The sequence below is a fragment of the Bicyclus anynana genome, chromosome Z, assembly GCF_947172395.1.
Source record: "Bicyclus anynana chromosome Z, ilBicAnyn1.1, whole genome shotgun sequence".
Lineage (NCBI taxonomy): Eukaryota > Metazoa > Arthropoda > Insecta > Lepidoptera > Nymphalidae > Bicyclus > Bicyclus anynana.
Window position 1 is genome coordinate 1,455,683 of NC_069110.1, and position 22,309 is coordinate 1,477,991.

Here is a 22,309-nt window from a genome sequence, read left to right on the forward strand (position 1 = left end):
ATGAGAGGAGTTAGGCCAATAGTCCACAACGCTGGCCTAATGCGAATTGGCAGACTCAACACTCGTAGAGAATTGAGAAAATTCTCAGATAAGCAGGTTTCCTCACGAGAAAGTATCAAATAGTTTGCGTCGCGGTACAGTACAAATGACAGTGAGCGGTGATTACACGGGACTAATTCGATAAATAGGGCTCCATCCCCCGAACGGCGCGCGGGCGGTGTTTAACTGAATTTATTACTTGATTGCGACGCTTGTGTCGCATACGCGCTTAGAGTCCCCGCAGACCACAATCTATCGGCCGACATTTTGGATGCGCAATAGGTCTCTCTATACGTAAAACGGCCAACCCTAGTGCGGAAAAGGCCCGGGTAAAAGAAGAAGAAGAAGAGAGGTCTCTCTATAAACGAATGGTTTAGCCTTTAGTTTATGGGCACGGGCAAAACAACAACGAAAAAAAACAACTGAAAATCAGTGCTGCATACTTTTTTTATTGAAAGTATGCGGCAAAATGCTGAGTTGGGGCCTTTTTCTAGGTTTTGCCACATATTACAGGGCATTCTTTAGTGCTCCACTGTTTGAGTGGACAGTTAAGCCGTAATATGTTATAATTTAGATTTAATGTGATATGTGGCATTACTTAAAAATAAATATCTTTCTTCTTCTTCTTCTTCTTCTTCAACGTGTGAAAACTCTTGACATGATGCGTCTTTAGCATTGTTTACATATACTTATGCTCTATCCTTGCTTAAACTATATATTTTTTGTACAGCTGATACGCCAACAAGCATATTTTGTACATCTGACTGAACTATCGCGCGATCGAAATCGCGCGGTGTACGGAGCCCCTAATTATTTGAAGGCGAAATTACACAATGTTGTGACGTTTTCAATGGTTGTGAGTGTATTGATGCTATTGTTGTGAGTCGGGGGAGACGGGGAGACGGGCACAGGTGGCTTGTTGGTTTTTATGGCGACAGATTTCCCGATAAGCGTGCGATGATTTCGAATAGACAAGTTGTAAGCGATAAGGTCAGGGTTCGATAATAGTGACTAAAAAATTAAATTGTAAAACACCGTAATCATCATCATTTTTATTTTACATTTCTGTGCAGAGCACGCCCTCTACAGTTGTTTCATGATAGATTTATTTATTTATTAGTACAGATAAATCCATTTACGTTATTCAGTAGGTAGGGAAAAATAAAAGAAAATAAAACACCACAGTAAAAATAAACAAAAATAAGAAAAATTAAACAAAAAACGAATAACATATCAATAAGTACAGAAAAATAAAAAAATTAAAATAGCAATAACAACAATAAGAATTACAATATTTGTTACAAAATACAGAATAAATTATATTAATTAGAACTAAGAATTACACAGTATATTAAATTTAAATGTATAATAAATAAAATAATTATAACAAATATACACTATCTAATTGTTCACCCAGAGGCAAGGTACCCAATACTCTATTACCCCTCTGGATAGCAAGGCTTATTAACCTTTGGAGTAAATTAATTTACATTGTCTCGCAAAATTGCAAGATATCCGTGCGCAATTTGGTCCAATTATCAGCAAAAATGTCACAAACTCCGGCAACAAGACATTTAGAGCGGTCAGAGTGCATGGTATTGGAGAATTGGTGACTCTGTTCGAGCAAAAGAAACGACCATCAATTTTCGGCGGTGAGGATACAGTTAGTTTTAGGGAGCAAATATTCGACACAAGTGATTATGAAGTTCCGGATAGTCTACTCTTCCTCAAAAGATGGATATTTGAACTCACCACGCTGTTACAAACCGGGCTTAGGATGACATTATTTTGGCTTTGTATAGATGATTATCAGTGACCGGCGGCTTACTGTGTTGTCCGAGGTTATTGTAGAGGTGATACATTGCCGACTACCAGGCTGCCATTGAAATATTCTTGAAAGAAGAAAGTTTGATGTTGTGCCCAACCACAGATTTAAGAATAATAGGCAGATAGAGCGCACGGAACACAGCAGTGACGCAGCCAATCTAAAATATACAAACTCAAAAATGAATACATTCTTGAGTCAGTTGGTATAAAACGAAGCGTCGCATCAGTAATTTCCAATGTCATTTAAGAAAAATGGCGTCTTAAGTTTTTAATTATTGAAAATCTGTACCTACACAAAAAAATGGAAGGTGAAGTTATTTTTCTGTAAGTCTAGAATTCGAAACTAGGACCTCATAATCTTTCACTACACAGGCAATCCAACTAAAAAGGCAGTTTTGAATATCTGCAATAACCAAAATATTTCGGTACGGTAGAGTTATTATATAAAAAGATGGTTGGGATAATGGTCTAGAGTGGCGGGGTTCGAACCTATGATCTTTCGGTGTGGAATCCGACCCTTAAGCGTTGACTTATGGAAGCATCAAAATGTAAATCTTGAAGATTTTCTTCGTGATTTTCCTCAACAGCTTTTGTTTCCAGGTCAGTGGTTTGTCACGAACTAAATTGCGTGTCGCGAAATCTGTCAACACGTATTACGTGTATCCCTGAACAAATATGTTAATCCTGACAACCTCTACGACGGCGTTGTTCATAATCGGTATATATAAACGTAGCTTTATAACCGGGAGGTTTTGAGTTCGATTCCCACTTCTGATTAGTATGAATAGGTAGGCTCACTCTGTGGTTAGGTAAATAAATTTTCTGAACGTCAAGTTTGACTATTGGTAGAGACTCTATCACCGGTTCGGAACGCAGATTATTGAATGAAAATGACCGGGGGACCGGGACGGGAATAAGTTCTTCCAAGGCACGGGGGTAACACTAACTTCGGGTTGAATATTTTTACAAAAAATGAAAATCTTCTGAAAAGTTTGCGGTTTTGGATACTAGGTTGGGCCGTGAAGTTCTGAGCTTACTTCTCGGCCCAACCCAGGAGTCGAACTCGAGACCTCGTGATCCGCAGCCACACAGGCCATTGAACCAACAAGAAAGTTAGATTTCCTTACGTAATTGATATTATTATGATTATCCCGACGAAACGTATTTGAGATTCCAACTCTAATCTATAATAAGAAACGCAACACTAAGGTTTGATTCACAATAGGTCGTCAAGTCGCCACCGACCTGTGACAATAAATAGGAATTACCGACCAGGAGCTTACTGAATGTCTTTGAAAACTATCTCCCGAGAATAACTGGCTAGCTTATAGTCCAATAAAGAGTATATAAGGACCCGTCTATTGGTGGAATTCCTGGCTAACTGTTATTTATTTAACTGCTTCGTTGACTCGTAGCTAAAGTAGCTGTGTATCAAAAGGTCCCGGGTTCGTATCTTCATCCTCCTAATAACAAGTTAGCCCGTTTCCGTCATATATTGCATCATCTTACCATCAGGTGACATAGGTAGTCAAGGCTAACTTATAAAGTATAAAAAAATCCAACTTGGCATTTCAAAAGTGCTTGTAAACTAAGGCTTCTTGAAATAAACATTTTTGATTTTGATTTTGAATAGTCTTTCACCTTTCTAGAGTAGACACCAAAATTATTTATCAGCACATTAATAACGAATGAATTATTGTAAGTACAACGACCAATAGAGCTTGTTTTTTATAAGGCTGGCAGAAGCCCGCATGTCGATGTTGGCACTTGCAAATCTCGTTACCGATGTAGGGGGAGAATCAGGGGTACCAACTACCAACTTAATAATGTGTATCTTTTACTATTACGAGTATGTCTTTGTTAATTTCTAAATTTCAATACATAATAATCCATATACTTCCTAATAATATAATAAACATGACAGTTTGTATGAATGTTTGGATGTTAGTTAAACTCTTTTACGCAAAAACTACTAAATCAACCTGGCTGAAATGGAGATCGATTATATAACGACCAGGTTATACTTTTAGCCCGGAAATGTCCATGGTTCCTGTGGGAAACTGAATTTCAAGCGAACGAAGACGCGGTCCTCTTGTATATTATCTTACAAGTGAATTCGTTACGCTTTCACTTTCCCCAGTAGAATACTACGTCATCTGCCAATATAAAGTCGCTCTATCTATTGGTGATAACCACATGAAAATCCGTTGAGTAGTCTTTGAGTTTAACGTGAACAGACAAACAGACGCGGCGAAGGGCATTATTTATTTATATTTATATTAAATCTGTAACAGGTCAAATTCTGTAGATTGATGAAATTTTTTATTGAAGGGCATTATACAATCGATACTAAAGCCAAAAATGTTTTTTTTTCGGTTTCTTGTCTGTCTGTCTGTCCGTATTTTTTGTTGACCCGGCATCACACTGAAACTTCTGAATGAATTCAAATGAAACTTAGCACGGTTCGAGACCATAATACGGAGCAGGTTATAGGATACTTTTTATAGCAAAAATGAAATCAGAAGGGGGTGAAATAGGGGTTGAAAGTTTGTATGGAAAGTCCTCCATTTTTAGAGTTACAGTTTTAAAAAAAATCCATACATCATGAAAAAAATGCGAAACGTAATGTGATTCAAGAAATTTTAAAATTCAACCTCTGAAGGGCTAAAAGGGTTTGAAATTTGTGAAACGCGCTTGATTTTTTAATGACCTTCGGCCGAAGATTTATAATAGGGCCGTCGACCAAAGGTTTGTAATAGGACCGCACAAATAACGTAATTATATAAAAAGCACAAATAAAATGTGGGACATAGGACTCGCGCGATTGCGAAGAAATAACGCTAGCTCAGCATTTAAAAATAAAATCCTATAAAAATGCAATCTCAACAAAAAGCCCTGGACACGATTTAACAGAATCAAGGATCCCTCTCTAACTCAACGCGGCGTGCATAATACGTTTAAAAAGGTAGGCGTTGCAGGAAGGAACCGATCAGGCGTATTGTAAAGAGGCGCGTGCCGCGTTAACCGTGCCGCTTTGTGCCGTGTCGTGCCGGCACGTGCCAGTGCGCGTGGCACGCCGAATTACGTGACAGTGTTAGATAATCATTGGTAACTAATCAGCTTACGGTGCAGAAATTGAAAAAATATTTGATGAATAACAATTAAGAGCGCGCAGCGCGTCGGTACGATATGGATAAAATTCGTAGCGCAAACGAGACGCCGAATTGTGACTTTCACGTGAGTGAAAAGCACGGAGCGATTGACGCGCGACGCAAATTTTATGACGTGAGCGCCAAAACCATTTTTACCTAATTGCAAGTAAATTAAACAACATAACGAAAAACAAAATGGCCATGTTCAAGATATATACCTAATTTTCTATACAAAACAAAAATTTAAGAAAATAAGTTTGCTTTTCCTGAGATTGAAAGCAAAACGTGAGCATAACATGTATTTTTCAAAAAAATAAACTATCGAGAAAAGTTTTACAAATTGTGTATTTTGTATAGTCATAACGAAGCTAACACTTTGAAATATCATTTACCCAAATATCAGGCTCCTAACTTTTCCAGAATCTGAGATCCAGAACCATTTGTAACCACCAAATTACATATTGCACACTCTTAAACAAGGAAGGAAAGCAACCGTTGGTTTTGCGAAAAGTCCTTGTTTTATAACAATTAAATCAGAGCGTCCACTGTAAATTAGCTGTATGATAAATTAAACCGCCCGCCCGCTGGATTATTGTCCTACCCATTGCTAATCCTCGAGGGTTAACAGTAATATTGGCATAGTAAGAGCCTGCGTTTTTCTTAGATTACACCATCACTTACTATCAGGAGAGATATATATTATGAAGTTTGTCAGCCCATTCTCCCTCCATAACTATGTACGGTAGCCATTTTTGAAGTTTGGATCACTGTGATTTTGGAACGAACAGGTTTCAAGGGTATTGATAAAATCTACAGATTGTCATGAGGAATCATATCTCCGATCGCCTGATCCTGAGTTCGTGGCACCTTGCTTTTAATAGTGTTTTGGTTTTTATTTTTATACTATTAACATTGTTAAAAATTAAAAAAAAAACAGGAGTACTAAATAAATGAGAAAAATAAATAAAATAAAAACTGTTTCAGGGCTAAGAGTGGTTACGAATTACGAATACGACAGTATTTTTATCAGACGGGAATCGACCCTATAATCTGTAGGTGTTAAATCCGGCTTATTTATACGTGACGCTCTTGAGGCTTTGATATAGAGATAAGATAGTTATGGAATCTTCTACTTACCTGCAAATTACGGGCATTGTAAGCAAGTACTGTCACCGTTTGTGATTGGAAAGGCCACGGGTTTTCTTGGCCCCCCTCACGATCGAATTCCGACCTCTGGCCCCGAATCGATAGTTAGCGAGTTAGCAATGAATGGAGAAGGCAAAATATTTTTTTTTACCCTAGTATGAAAAAGGAATACGATTTCGAGCTGACGGTTTTGGGTTCTGCAGCAAATAAAAAGGTTGGCCGCGGTTTCAATTCGGATTTGTATTGAAAGTGCGGATTATCTTCCGGACTATGTATAGGTATATTCGTTTGCATGAGTATGACGAGTCATTAAAGATTCGTATCAGTTATGTTAATAACATAAATTAGGTTTATATTTTTAACCTACTTCAAAAAAAGGAGGAGGTAGTTTGAAAGGGATAATGAATGTAATATGATGTTATTTTTCGCTTTTTAGTTTAGTTGATATGTTTTATGTTTTTGAAATCGCTTGTTTTTTTTTATTAAAATATTTTATTTTTTAATTTTTAGTCTAATCATATTAAATATAGTAGGGATGTACTCCAGAAATGGTCCCATTGTCATCAAGTCAGGATCTGATGAAATCGTGGGAAACTTTCAAAAATCGTAACGGAAACTATAGCGTTGAATATTTTTTCTATTAAGCACTTTAAAGCACTACAATGTAATGAAGATTTGGAGACGACTTGATGATGGAGATGAAAAACAGACTTGAAAACTTCAACTTTAACGGTTTACAGCAGTTACCTTGTGTTTGGGTTTAATTAATTTGTATTGATTAGGACTTTCCACCTAGATGGGTTGAAACTATCATTAAGGGTCTGATGATGAAGACGAAGGACAGGTAAAGGAACTCCTCAGCGGTTAATTGTAGATACCTTGTGATACAAAAATACAAATACAAATACAATCCTTTATTTGCTGATACAGTTTACAAGGTCTTAACAAATAAATATAATCTGTTCTGTATCACGCCCGATTGGCATGTGATAGGTCTTAATCAATTTATATTCATGAGGACTTTGCATCTACGTGGGTTGCGACTGTCATTAGGAGTCTAATGATGAAGATAATGATAGATAGAGTTAAGAGATCTCCTCAACGGCTTACAGTAGCTACCTTGTGATTGGGCAAGATTCATTTTTATTAATAAGAACTTTCCACTTATATGGGTTGTGCCGGTCATTAGGGGTCTAGTGATGAAGACGAAGGACAATTACTGGAACACATCAATAGTTTAGAGTAGCTACCTTGTGCTTGGGCTTTGAGTTGGAATCCAAGTTGCGTAATCGTGTGGCCTACTCCTTAGTTTGTTTTAATCTTAGTCAGACAAGGCTATTCCATCCAAGGTTTTAACACGACTCACGACGACATACGTTTGGCAAAATATTACTTGCCTATATCTATATTTAATATGATTAGACTAAAAATTAAAAAATAAAATATTTTAATAAAAAAATACAAGCGATTTCAAAAACATAAAACATATCAACTAAACTAAAAAGCGAAAAAAAACATCATATTACATTCTTCCTGCTGATCACTTTGAAGGCGGTTTTGTATTATCATAATAAACACGATACTGTCAAAAAAACACAGTTACAGAATTGCGAAATGAGAAGTTGCCGTATCCACCACACATGGCTCGTTGAATTCACTAGAGCCTCTAAGATATGCGTGGCATATATATACGTGGCATCAAAGCTGCACGTCACAGCCTCTCCATATATCATCCAGTACCCATGATATCTGCCTTTTCATGTGTCCAGCGAGCATAACACCACAATAAAAGAGAGACGGAAAACTAATATTTTTATAAAAATTTTAATTTTATTTTATTTTTAATTAAAGCTGTTTCTGTTTACACAGAATTCTGTTTACATTATTTAATTTTAATTAAAGCTGTTTCTGTTTACACAGAAATTTTGTAGTATAAACGGGTTTAATTAAAACATCACTGGCTTGGCACCGCCTTCAAACTGATCAGAAGGTAGCACATAGGTAAGATGTTATTTTTTGCTTTTTAGTTTAAGTTTGAGTTGGAAGTCGGTTGATTTTTTTTATTAAAATTTTTATTTTTTTTTTTTTAGTGTTAGCATACCTACTGTGTGTGAATTAAAAAAAATAATAAGCAATTAGCTAAAACGTTATTTTCGTATGATAAGTGCCTAAGTACTACAATCCCAATTTTGAAAATACTCCTTAATTTATAAAATTTCACTCCCACTTTATCCACACGTAATATGAATATCCAGAAAAACTTGAAAGGTATCATAACCAATAAGGAATTGTCTTAACTGTCCTCCGTCTTCACCACCAGACCCCTTATGCAGTCACAACCCATATGTGTGGAAAGTTCTCATCAACATAAAATTAATCAAGTCCAAACACAAGGTAGCTACTGTGAACCGTTGAGGAGTTCTGTTCACTGTCCTTCATCTTCATCACCAGACTCTTAATACAGTCACAACCCATCTAGGTGGAAAGTTCTCATCAATACAAAATTAACAAGTTCAAACACAAGGTAGCTACTGTGAACTACTACTTGATTTTGATGTTGATTTTGATTTTGAACCGTCGAGGAGTTCTCTTCAACTGTCCTTCATCTTCATCACCAGACCCTTAATACAGTCACAACCCATCTAGGTGGAAAGTTCTCATCAATACAAAATTAACAAGTCCAAACACAAGGTAGCTACTGTGAACCGTCGAGGAGTTCTATTCACTGTCCTTCGTCTTCATCATCAGACCCTTAATACAGTCATAACCCATGTAGGTGGAAAATTCTCATCATTACAAATTAATCAAGCCTAAACAAAAGGTAACTGCTGTAAATCGTTGACGAGTTCCATCGTCTGTGTTTCGGCTCCATCATCAGACCAACTCCAAACCTTCATAAAATTGTAGTGGTTTAAAATACTTTATGGAAATACTAACAAACACACTAGCCGCCTCTACAATTTTCGAAAGTTTCCCTCGATTTTTCCAGGATGCCATCATCAGATCCTGACATAAAAAAAATGGGACCACCCTGGAATCAAATCCTTCAAAACAAAAAAAGAATTTTTAAAATCGGTCTATAAACGTAGAACCTCCTCCTTTTTGGAAGTCGGTTAAAAATAAATACTCTCGTATCATATAACTCTAAATAATTAACTTAAACAAAGAGTCATTAGGATAGCGCTTGGCGGTGCCACAATACGGACAATTCCACTATTTTCATTTTAACACAAAATTCGCCGTTCCCGGAGAATAAAACTGTAATTGCGAAAAGCTAATTTTTCAGGAAAAAAAACCGAATTTTGGCGATTATTGATAAAGTAATAAACTTACATAAAACTGAGAAAGTTCGAATGAAAGCTAATTTTTATAGCTTCTGTTAAGCTTAAATTGACAAAAGATAGAAATAATAATAAAGCCATAGATTAAAAAAATACCGAAAATAAATTATCATTGTATTTTCAATAAATATAGTAATGTCCATTGCCATTTTCGCCGTACAGTTTAACCGTAACCCAATATTGTACTCTGCACTTACCATTTTTATCTGTAAGTTAAAAACCTACAGAATAAAACGCGCACCGACCGGAAGATTTTGAACGAGAATAAAATGGTAACTGATTTTATCATAACCAAGTCTTAAACTTTGAGTACCGGAAGACAATTGTATGGCTGTTTATAATGATATTTTCGATATTTTCATATTGTATATCGGTTACGTCCCTACAAAATCACAGCAAAAAGTGATCCGACTAATAGGCTACAAAACTAAGAAGTAGGAATACATTATGGCAATATTATATTACCATTTTATTCTCATACCTCGTAAGTCGTAGGCCAGTGACTATATCTTGGAATACTTTTAAAATATTTTGTAACGTATGTGGAGGACATTTTGTCAATTGATTTGTTTTTTTATTTTAACGGGTTGATACGATTCGGTACGATAATAAATACCAAAATAGGAAATAGGTCCACAGGTGAGTTTTCAAAAACATGGTAGATTAACAACGTTCGGAACCCTCGTCACACGAGTTCAACTCCCACTTGTCCGGTTTTTAGTTTATTTTTGTGATTTTGAAGTCGGTTAAATTTTTTGTTAAAAGATTTTATCACTATAGTCGAATAATTAATTCTGTGATCCCCACTGAAGTTTCCTGTGATACCATTTTTTAATGAATCAAAAATAGTGATGTGACAAAGTGAATGAACATAAAACCTATTTAGAGTCACAGTGAAGAAAATAAAATTATTAATAAGACCTTATTTAATTTGACTAATAACTGAAACAAATACAATTAAATTAATGCTTTTAATTAATAGATCAGATTTTTCATGATATGTTATTAATGACTAGCAACGCCTGTGACTTCGTCCGCGGAAGTAAGTTACCTACTTCAGTATTATTGTATTCCAGAACTATTAAAGAACGAATGAAAAAAAATACACAATAGCAAAGATTTTTACTATCTCTATAAAATTTACTTTCTACCACCGGTTCGGAAGGCAGGTTCTGCTGAGAATAGCCGGCAAGAAACTCTACAGTTGCTCTTTAATAAAAATTATACATTATTACAATTTGTAATTAATAACCTCATTACAATTTCTTAGTTTTACTATCAACCATCCTCAACAATACCAAAAGATGTGGAAGGCTAGGCGCCATGTATATAACGCTAACAAGAGGTTCTATCCAAGAAAAAAGAGAGCAAAAGCTGTTTTTAGTGCGAATGAGAAAATGATGATATGCAATGTATTTAAAGAAATTTTGATTAGATGCAGAAATTGAATCACTAAAGAAAAAAGAATGTATCTCGCGTAAAAAAAGCGTAAATAAAAATTTTAATAACAAAAAACAAAAAAAAACTTCACCACAAAAACGTTGTACAAAAACTGTAATTAAAATGATAGGTTAATCTTATTTATAATTGTAAAAACCCTCATTTAATCTCACTTATCATTTGATATGACATAAGTTTAAGCTAGATATTTTAAAATGGAAGATAAAATGTAAAGAAATAGGTATTAAAGGAGTTCCGATATCAACACATTCCCTGCTCAGTAAGAACCGTATGCACTATCGTTGATTTCCGGGGTTCCGATATTAGAGTCATAAGGGACATGTCCCAAAATGGGCCTTTATTATTTATAACTTATAAGTAGGTCCATAGTATTTTTAACGGATAGAATATACAAATTGCTGTTGAGAAAATATTTTTTAGAATTTTTGGAGCCCGCATTAATTAGATAAATATTTTTTGTTTCGCTCTTTTGTGTACAAATTAAACATAAACAATACAGTTAAAGTATTCAAGTAAACAGTCAATAAAATCACCTGGAATTGAATTCATATCCTGTGTAAGCTGTCAATGTCAAGTAATAATTGTCATATGTCAATAAGACACAAGATAATAAGAAACATTTAATCGTGGGCAGAGGAGCATTAAACACAAAAAATCCTTAAATTGTTAAAAACGCCATATACGAACGCTACTACTACGCGAAGATCACTGACAATCTGTCAGGATGTGAGTTACAAGCATATTTTCCGTGCTAAAAATTCTTAATTAATGTTGACAGCTAATGAAAAAATTTTATTTAATTAATTAAAAAATGCTATATTTTGTGTTATTTTATGATAAAAATAATTTATTCTGCTTAATTGAAACTCGGAATAGAGGCTCAGTCTCCAAATAAAAATAGGACATGTCCTTTATCGTTATTTTTTTCTGTCACTACTTTTTCTTCATCTTTATTTTCATCATCAGACGATTCTAAACTTAGTAGGTATTTGCGTTGGCTTAGGCGCTAGATATTTATTTGAAATTGTAGTCTTTCAACCATCACAGATTCGAACATTTGAATAGTCATTGTTTATTCAATGCAAACAAACAATCAATCAATGCAAACAATCGAATCTTTCCCCTATGTAATATTAGTATCTATATAATTAAGAAAGTCGAGTTTGTTACAACTCAAGAACGGCTGGACCGATTTGGCTGATAATTGGTGGAGAGGTAGCTTAGGACCAGGAGAAGGACATAAGATAGGATATTTACTTAGGGTAGGGTTGAGTAGGGTATATTAGTGTAGGTGTTGGGTGAGATTATGGTAGGGTAGATTCAGGGTAGGGGTAGGGTAGTATTAGGGTAGGAGTTGGGTAGGGGTAGGGTAGGGGCAGGGTAGTAGTAGGGTAGGCGTAGGGTAGCAGAATAGGATAGGGGTAGGGAATGAGTTAAAGCAAAGCTTGACAGGGTCCGCTAGTAGATAATAATTACTCGTAGCATACTAGTGAACCCGCCATCCTCCCAAAAATGCCAAGTTTATGAGGACGGAGGAGGATTTTGTAACTAAATAACAACTGTAACACTTCTTTACACAATAAATATTTTATTCTTAGAATTATACTATTTATTTATATATACACATTAAAGGGTAAACTTATACTATATTATAACTTATAGATAGACTTATATTATATACACGTATCTGCTTAAGTTAAATACTATAAATTACTCATTACTCTAAATTTTTAAATCGGAAGTAGTGGTACTCTCAGAGACTAGGGAAAGTAGGTAAGAAAAATTGTGTAAATTATGTAATTGACCAACAATTACATAATTTACACAATTTTTCTTTCAACCGTCTGTCACAAAGCTTTATGACAGAAATTTCTGTTCAAAATTCCTCTTTGAAAGCGAATGAACTGAGGCACTATTATTTACCTATACAGAACAGGACATCACTATGACAGTAATTAAGGTATCATTATTTTACAAAGTAACATTAGTATCTGTCAGAGAATTCGCAGAATTAATGATTTTACTTTCCATAAAATCAAAAATTGAATTGAATTGAATGATTTTACTTTAAACAGCTTTAAAAATTAAAAAATCATTTATTTCAAGTAGGCTTAGTTTACAAGCACTTTTGATACGTCAGTTGACTATTTATAAAGATTCTACCACTGGTTTACAAGACAGGTTCTGCTGAGAAGAAAGAAACTCAACAGTTGCGCTTTTAAAAAATCATACAATATTATAATTTACAATTGATGACAACATTACAATTTCTTATAGTTTTACTTCCTGTGTGAAGGTGGAAGCTGATCCAACGGCCTCCAAGCATCTTTATCATTAAGGAACTCATCAATGGTGTAGTAACCTCGACTAAGTAAATGTTTTTTAACACATTGCTTAAAGCTATGCATTGGTAGGTCCATCACAGTTTTGGGGATCTTATTATAGTAGAGCACAGAAGAAAAGAGTACACCCAGACGATATGCAGAAATAACAAACTTATGCCCGTGTCTAGTAAGACGTGGGCTTAAATCTCCTTATCGTTTGTACAAATTAATATTTTGTCTTGCATAAATTAATAACAGCATGATATATTGAGGCTACTGTTTGTATATAACTAATTCTTTAAACTTTTTGTGTATAACTATTTCTTTAAATTTTTGACAAAGGGACTCGCGTGATTTTAATTTATATATTGCTCGAATTGCTCTTTTTTGAAGTACAAATATAGAACGTATATCAGCAGCCTAACCCCACAACAAAATACCGTAAGAAATACAGCTGTGAAAGTACGCAAAATAAACAAGCCTAGCTGTGTCATCAGTAAACTGTCTTATTTTTCTCACGGCAAATGAAGGTGAGCTGAGTTTACCCGACAACTTTTCAATATGAGCACCCCACTGAAGTTGAGAGGAAAACTGTGGAATTCTCCATTTTCAGTGTTTCACCATCGATCATCAAAGACTTATCTAATTTTATAACATTAGGTAATGAAAACACAACACATTTAGTTTTCTTTGCTTCTGTCAGTCTTAAAAATTAAGGATGTGTCAGCAAACATACAATCTCACAGATGCCGCTGACATAGTGTGGTAAATCGTTTATGTATATTAGGAATAGAAAAGGATCCAGAATTGAAACCTGTGGGACGCCCATTGTGTTAGAAAAACCACGCGACTTTGAATCATTTATACCGCATACTTTTTGTGTTCTATCACTAAGATAAGAGGCGATGAGATCAATTGCAACACTTTTTATGCCATAGTGGCTTAATTAAATTCAAAAACAACATTGCACTCTTTAACATTGCCTCTTAATATCCTCTGGGCTTCCGTAGCAGATGAGTCTAGTGTTCTTTCTATGTGCAAGCCAGTTCAAAATTTAAAATAAACCTTTGATAAGTTACCTCTTTGGTTACCATAGTGCAGAGTAGAAGATCGTCCATTTATATATGACACGACAAATATGATTTTATTTATTTATTGGCCGCCAGTACAGCAAGTTCGATTTATCTCGAAGTCGACTGTCAAAATAATACTCAATTTTCCAAGTATGTTTGAGAAAAAAAAATAAACATTAACTTAATTTAAATTATTCTCTTTTGTACTTTCTTCTCTTCTCTTTTTCTTTTCCATTCGGCATAGGTAAACCGTTGTGTGTTATCTTCTATTTCTGGATTAAATTCATATCTGTGTAAACATGAATTGAAAAAGTCAGTCTCAATAAATTCAAATTCAAAATTCATTTATTTTGAGTAGGCTCAGTTTATAAGCACTTTTGAAATGTCAGTTGACATTAAATAAAATTCGAAAAGATATCAACTATCGGTAGTTCATAGCGGATAGGAATATTCTTTCCAATCTCGCGGGAACTATAAATAATAAATAATAAATAAATATACTTAAACAAACACATCACTGTCTAGCCCCAAAGTAAGCATACAGAGCAGCTTGTGTTATGGGTACTAAGATAGTTGATATTATAATATTCATATTCATTTATATACTACATATAAATACTTATACAATGTATAAATACACACAGACACTGGAAAAACCCATGTTCATCACACGAATATTTTCCTTAATTTACAGATTAAGAATAATAGGCAGACAGAGCGCACGGTACACGACGGTGTCGTAGCCGTTTCAAATCGCATCAGTAATCTATACTAATATTATAAGGAGGTAAAGTTTGTAAGTTTGTAACATTCTTTAAATGGGGTAATCTTCGGAACTACTGGTCCGATTTCAAAAATTCTTTCACCAGTAGAATGCTACATTATCGGGGAGTGCTATAGGCTATTATATGTTAGCCGAGTTATTTTCATACAATTTTTATCATACAGGTCGGACCAAAAATCCTCTTAAACAGACTTATTCGCATGCGCTGCCTTAACTATTGTGTAAAATTGAAATTAATGTATAGAGACTTTATGTATCTTTAAAAGTTCTACAAAAAAGTCCGCGACACCATATTTCTATCTTCTGTATATTAGCAGATATAATACCTTTTGTGTTTTAAAAATTATTAATTTTATATACTTAGGTTTACGTCATTATTTATACAACTAAACATTAAACCTTATTAAAATCGGTCCAGTAGATCCATAGATTACCTCCTACAACGACACAAACTTTACCTCTTTTATTATTAGCATAGAAGTCTCTATTTCCCTTGGTCATCGCACCACTCTCAAAGGGCTGGACCGATTTTGCTAAGGGTAGGAGTAAGATAGAGAAGTTATAGAGTAGGGTAGGGTACGGGTAGGGAAGCGTAGGGGTAGGGCCTGGGTAGGGTAGAGGTAGGGCCGGGTAGGGTAGGGGTTGGGTAGGGGTAGAGGTAGGGTAGGGGTAGGGTAGGGTAGAGGTAGGGGTAAGATAGGCGTGAGATGGGTGGGATAGGAGTAGAAAAGGGATAGGGTACGGGGAGGGTAGGGGTAGGATGGGGGTAGGTTGTAGGTAAGGTAGGGGTAGGGTAGGGGTAGTAGTAAAGTTGACATCGAATTTTATCACTTGCTTCTAAAAACTCTACGCAGCACAATGTTACAACTAATTTAAAATATAAAGAGAATGAAATTATACTAACATCCAGAATAATTTTTGCAATTCCTTTCTTTTCTTCTCTATTTCTTTAAATTTTTGTAGATCTTTGACCGTCGTTATTATTTTCCTGCCGACCGTCCAGACCCTTTCCCTTCTTAACATTCTTCTATTTTCCATAATACGATCGTATATCCTTGAACAATACATAAAAATGTTTTATTTCGGCTCACAATAGCATAGTAGTAACGGTAAAAACTTAGAAAAACTAAATTAAACTTAACTTTCAACGAGTAGGTGTTAGAAATATAATTAATATTATCTTCCTAACACCTAATACTTAAGTCGATGATAGGATTGACAGTGAATTTACAAAGGGCAGCAACGAAATGGAATAGTAGTGGTAGAATAATTATTATCTTTACCTATTATAACAGTACATAATACACAATTATAACAGGTCAAACTCTGTAGGTACATCGAAAATATTTCGAAAATTTTAGTTACTTAATTAATAATCGATACTTAAGCCAATGTCTTTTTTCATTTTTCGGCTGTCTAACTGTCTGTTAATGATTTTTGTTGACCGATCTAAACTATTCTAATAAAAAAAAAAGGAAAATATTCAAGATTTTTCAAGATTCGACACCTTAATCGTTAAATAGGGTTTACAGTTTTTTTATTATAAATCGTTAGTTTTTTGAGTTATATTTTTGTAAAACAATTAGTGGACTCTTTAATAAGAAGGTAGTTTATATTTAAAACATGCGAAATACACAAAAAGTATATTTTTGGGTAGAAGTAGTATATTTATTACCTTAAAATCTGTAAAAAGTCGACTGAAACTGTAGTGCAGGAAAATCAACGCGCGCACAGGATTGAAATTTCTTGACAGCCTTACATCAATAATTTGTATTGGTGTAGGTACTATTGTCATTATCTACGTCAACATTGCAATTGCGTGACAAGTGCTTTTGGCGCGCGCGCCAAAATGTTTCCGCCCTGGGCGGTTATTCTCTAACGATGTTTTTTACAATTCGCAAGTTCCAGTTTCGAAGTAATCTCTATCATTCTCTGTTTGACATGATACTATAGAAAGAGAAAGAGTGAGGTGAATTCGAAACTCGCACTTGTGAATTATACAAAACATTATTTCAGAATAGCTCTCACTCTTGTCTACTCGCCACTTGCTATTAGCTTGTGAAAAAGCTTTGCAAAATTATATTTTAATTTATTATTTATTTATAAAAAATTATATTATAAGTCGATGTTTTTTTTTTAACTAGGTACGCGGATATTGTCTATGTACCTAGTTTTTGCCATGAAGCAATTTACCTAGCGTCATAAAGTTAACATCCTGATAAATAAAAACAGGGAGGCTCTATTCTGTAACGATATTATTATCACTTCGACAGTGTGAGCGTCAAACTCGTATCTATCGCTCTCTGTCTTTAGTACTGTGTTAGACAGAGAGAGAAAGAGGTGAATTCGGAACTCGCACTTGCGAGTTATACAAAACATCGTTACTGAATAGTCCTCCTGGAGGGCATGGTTGAGGGCAGCACAAGTACTTTTAACAGTTAAAGTAAGAAATATAGTTCTATTTCGACACTAGAAATCAATATTAAGCTTACCTACTCACAGAAGTATAATTTTCAGTAGAGGCACGTAGAGGTTTTATAGAGACAAACGTAATATATTCTTTTTAGAAAATCCATATTAAAAGGCAGGTTTAGATGTTTTTTTTTTATTATTAGTATATTAAATTGTCATAAAATAATATTAATTTATTATGAGTTTAATTTTTTTTAATCTTCTCTCAATAAGTATGCAAAGATAAAAGTCGCGAACATGACGTGCATCGGCGCTATAATGGCACTAACGGTGTTCATTTGGGTTTCTCATCTAAACATCATATTACAAACAAGAAAACTTTCGTTTTTGGAATATATTCACCTATATATTACTATAGATGGGAAGGATCACAAAATCAATTATTTTAGCGTTCCGTTAAAAGCCTTATCATAGTGTGCTTTTTATATTATGGGGAAATCATAATGAAAGGAAGTGAAAAACATTGATTTTAGTGTGAAATGGTTTTGAGCTTTTGATTGCTGATTATGATAATATGATGTAGGTAATTACTTCAGAATAACTACGTTGAGATTACTTACTTGAGATGACTATAATCATAATAAGGTTAGCCTTGTTAAATCAGATATTTTACTGGTATGAGACAAAAATATACTATTAAAAACTATTCGACAGTAAGGTAATTATTTTTTATAAATTAATCTCTACATCTCGTGTAGACAGACTGATATATTGTCTTGAATTGTATTAAATAATATAATATTGCGATGGGACGAAAGACAGCGATATTTCCAGTTCCAGCTATTGGTCGCTAGTCTTCTTCTCTTCACGATATGGTGCGCATCTCAAGCCTACATTAATGGAATCTACGTGCTTAAAAACCACGGGGCACAGACTTTGTCTATTTACCTTTCAGATTTATACACACGAGTAGGTGTATTAATTGCCTGGACAGTGTCTCACTGGTTCTCGTTTATGACATTGACTTCCTTCAAGCTAGGTAGGTACGTCATTCGATGGTGCGCCTCTAGGGCGTAGTTATGTCGGAACACAATATTTGCATAGCTAACGAGGTACCCTGCTTTGGCCAAGGGTTGAAACCAGCCAGACAGCCATTTTCACCTACCTTCTCGTATAGTAAGCTATACAACTCATGATATTGTTACTTAGTCGATGCTTAACTGGGATCTCCTAAGTTCGATTATTATTATTGTTTAAGCTTCAATAATTATGGTCTCTATGATAAATGGCTGACGTTATCCGGTGTGGACGCTTCTCCTTCGCTTGAACAGATTGTAAAATGAACTTGATACTTCCCCTTAGTGATGTAAACATCGATATAAGATAATTATCAAAACTGTCCTGTCAGGTTTTACGTCGTCCGTCCATGGGTCCGACCAAATGCTGCATTTTCCGTTGCGGGATCACTATTCCGACACCTTGACTCCCCCTCCCATTATAACTCCAGTTTCTAAACTTTTTAAGCTGCATTAGCTACTTTGGTTCTTTTACAGACACCTTCATTTTATAATTCGATCTAATTAAATTACTTCAAGCACCTCGCATCATTATCCGTTAGGTGAACTTGAGACTTCATATGGAAATAACTGTATTAATATTTCTTAGTTCTGAAATGATAAACAAGCTAATTAATAATAATCTCTAGTCATCTTTAAAACCTGCTGCAGCATAGGAAGGTGGTACTAAAGGATATTTGGAATTAATGAAAATACTTGGCTGAAAGTCGTTAAGCTAACGAGCGGGGCGATTCATGATTATTCTCAAGAACAAATTTGACCAATAAGACTCGGAGAACAATAAGACTCGGCAATAAAATATGTCACTTTAGCAAGGTATTGTGAGTTTTTAAAAGATCCGAACCACTGCGCCTAATCAATCTTTTCAAGTAATCTATAAAATCAGCTGAGCTGAACAATCGCTGTAGGACTTGTAAGCATGGTATACCTGCCTATTCCACTTATTTTCAGTAGTTTCCCTGGGTTTATTATTAGGTAATTTTAATGTACCTAAACTAGCGGACGCCCACCACTTCGTCCGCTAGGAAACCTTGAACCACCACATTATTTATTATGCGTAGGTTTATCTAAATTATTGTATCTCACATATAGGTACGACTAGGTAGATACGCCTTGCTATAAAATCAATCTAGATTGTAAAAACTGCTTTAAAATCCGCTGCCTACCCTTAAGATATATCGTAAGTATGGATGGCGGGAAGCGATTTTATACTTGGTAAGTTCCTACCAACTTAGTCTATAGACAACAAATATCTCCTTACTTAGTGTCGTTCGCGGTATAAAAATATGAAAAACCGGCCAAGTGAGTGTCGTGCCACTCGCACTCCACTCTATAGGGTTCCGTAGATTAGCACTTTAATCTCTTAAATCCTAATGCACAAAAATACCGATAACTATACCTCACACCGTGGGATAGACGATAAAAAATTCATCCACAGTTTGCATGTAGGGAAGAAACCCCAAAAAACATTTTTTAGCACTCTAAAGACGTAATTAATATACATACTCATACTAAATTTCAACTTTCTTGTTTTAACAGACTGGGTTATTTTACCGACAATATTATCTTTTTAGTTAACAACGTACAACGCAATTACTCGTACTATGCAATCTTCGATTTCCAGTTACGTTTATTTAAATTGATCGACTATTACTCTCTAAATAGCAATTGCTACTTAACTGTTATAGTTTTTTTTATACTTAAAACTTGTACTTTCATTAAAAATATATCCTACTTTCATGATTTTTTTCACGTACCTACCTATCGATAAACAATCGTTTAGCCGGTAGAGGTTGGTACACTTGACTCTAACAAAAATTATCTCCTAGAAGCTTTTTATTTTACAAACGGCTCTCTAAATATTGGTGGAACCCCCCCATATATTTCAAAGGCCTTTAAACCGTACCGCATACCGCACACTATGAAATAAATGAGTAAAAAAATCATCCCCATTTTACATGTCCTACAAGGGGAAAAAATATTTATTTATATAAATACATAAATATTTCAAGATTTCTTTTTACGAGTTTGTTCACATTTTTGATGTACGTACTCTTAAGCTGATTTACAGCTCTCTAGTTGTAGGTCGCTAAACCGCGGATGGACGGACAGACGGACGGACGAACGGACAGATAGGCGGACATAGCGAAACAATAAGGGTTCTTTGTGAAACGGAACCCTAAAAAGTATAAATAATTAAGACGTAATGTACCTAATGGGTTTTTGAAGGAAAAACGGAAATTGACCAATCTATTACCATTTGATAAAACTTGGCTTGTTTTTAATATAGTTTGGTAAATCGGTTACTTATCGGTAAGCTATAGTGTGTAGGTATACCTTTAATATATTTTTATATTTACTATACCAACATGCTTAGACCATTAATAACCATTATTAATGGTCTAAGCCAACATGACAATGCTAATCTGAATATTATTGATTCGTCCTGTCTCGTTTCTAAGAGTTCACGCATACGTTGATTTCTTTTTAGAGGGAATACGTTCAATACTTTGACTATTCTTTTTATTGGTCTGAGGTTCAATACAATATAAATACGGTAGCAATCTAAAATAGTCTGAAAATACTATAGATGATATCCATCCGTCTCATTAAACTTTGCATGCCGTGTCTACCTTCATTTGTGTTTTTTTTAGATTGTATTTGTGTAAATGCTGCGACAGTCACTGGTGGACCAAATAAATAAATAAATAGTTTGTACAAATACATATCTTTCTAACAATTTGTCTGTATATTGACACATTGGTAATATTTATTATTATTTCCACTGGTATCCCAGCTAATGTCAAAATATAATCTATGAAAATTGACGTTGAAACATCTAGCTAGTCTGTGGTTGGAAACACTGTTGAACCAATTTTACGCTACTCTATGTGTTGAACTACCTATAATTTTTATGTATTGTTTTATTACAGTTGATTGCATAGTTCAGCACAGTGATACAGTGTGGTACACAGTGTTACGGTAAACTCAGTACGCCTAACCCGTCGCAGTTCGCGAACAACAAACAAATAAATATGCGAATTATCTGACACAGATACACGAGTTTTATTTTTTGTTTTTGTTGTTCTAATCACACTTTTGATTTATAATGTCTGTGAGTGCAAGTGCAGAAAACCTAACGACGGACGCCCAGGTGAGTGTCGTTAGTAAAAAGTTAATTATACTAACTGTAATTTGTGAAGTAGGTGTTGTTTAAGTAATACGTAATATCTTGAACGTTGCAGTGTTTCTGGTTTTTGATATTTCGTTACATGTAACAGGAGTGAACAGAGAACATTGTGAGTCACTCCGTATCCCTAGTATCCGCATTAGCATACCACTTTGTGTGTGATACTTTTCATAGGCGGTTGTTTAAACGCCCTAAATATATTTTCCCGTAATTTATCAATTGATGTGCTCCCCACTACAATTTATAGTACAGTTTAAACAATTCAACGCAACTAATAGTTAATAACTTAAAGTTATAAAAAGTTTTTCACTTCAAAAATAAAGTTTACAATAAACATAGCTGTAGGTAAGTACATTGTGATTATGAAAACTTTTATGTGAATTTTCATCATCATCCATCATCATCATTATTAATCCATATTCACTCACGCTCACTGCTGAGCTCGAGTCTCCTCTCAGAATAAGAGGGGTTAGGCCAATAGTCC

At 34.7% G+C, this 22,309-nt stretch overlaps 1 protein-coding gene across 1 annotated transcript in view; it reads left to right on the forward strand.

The window, feature by feature from the left end:
• Window positions 1-21,508: 21,508 nt before the first annotated feature.
• LOC112053791 (G-protein-signaling modulator 2) overlaps window positions 21,509-22,309 on the forward strand; it is a 51,748-nt gene continuing 50,947 nt past the window's right edge. The window contains exon 1 of the mRNA XM_052890872.1: window positions 21,509-21,789. Coding sequence (XP_052746832.1) covers window positions 21,745-21,789 — 45 coding nt within the window. The 5' untranslated portion in view covers window positions 21,509-21,744. The remainder of the gene's footprint in view (window positions 21,790-22,309) is intronic.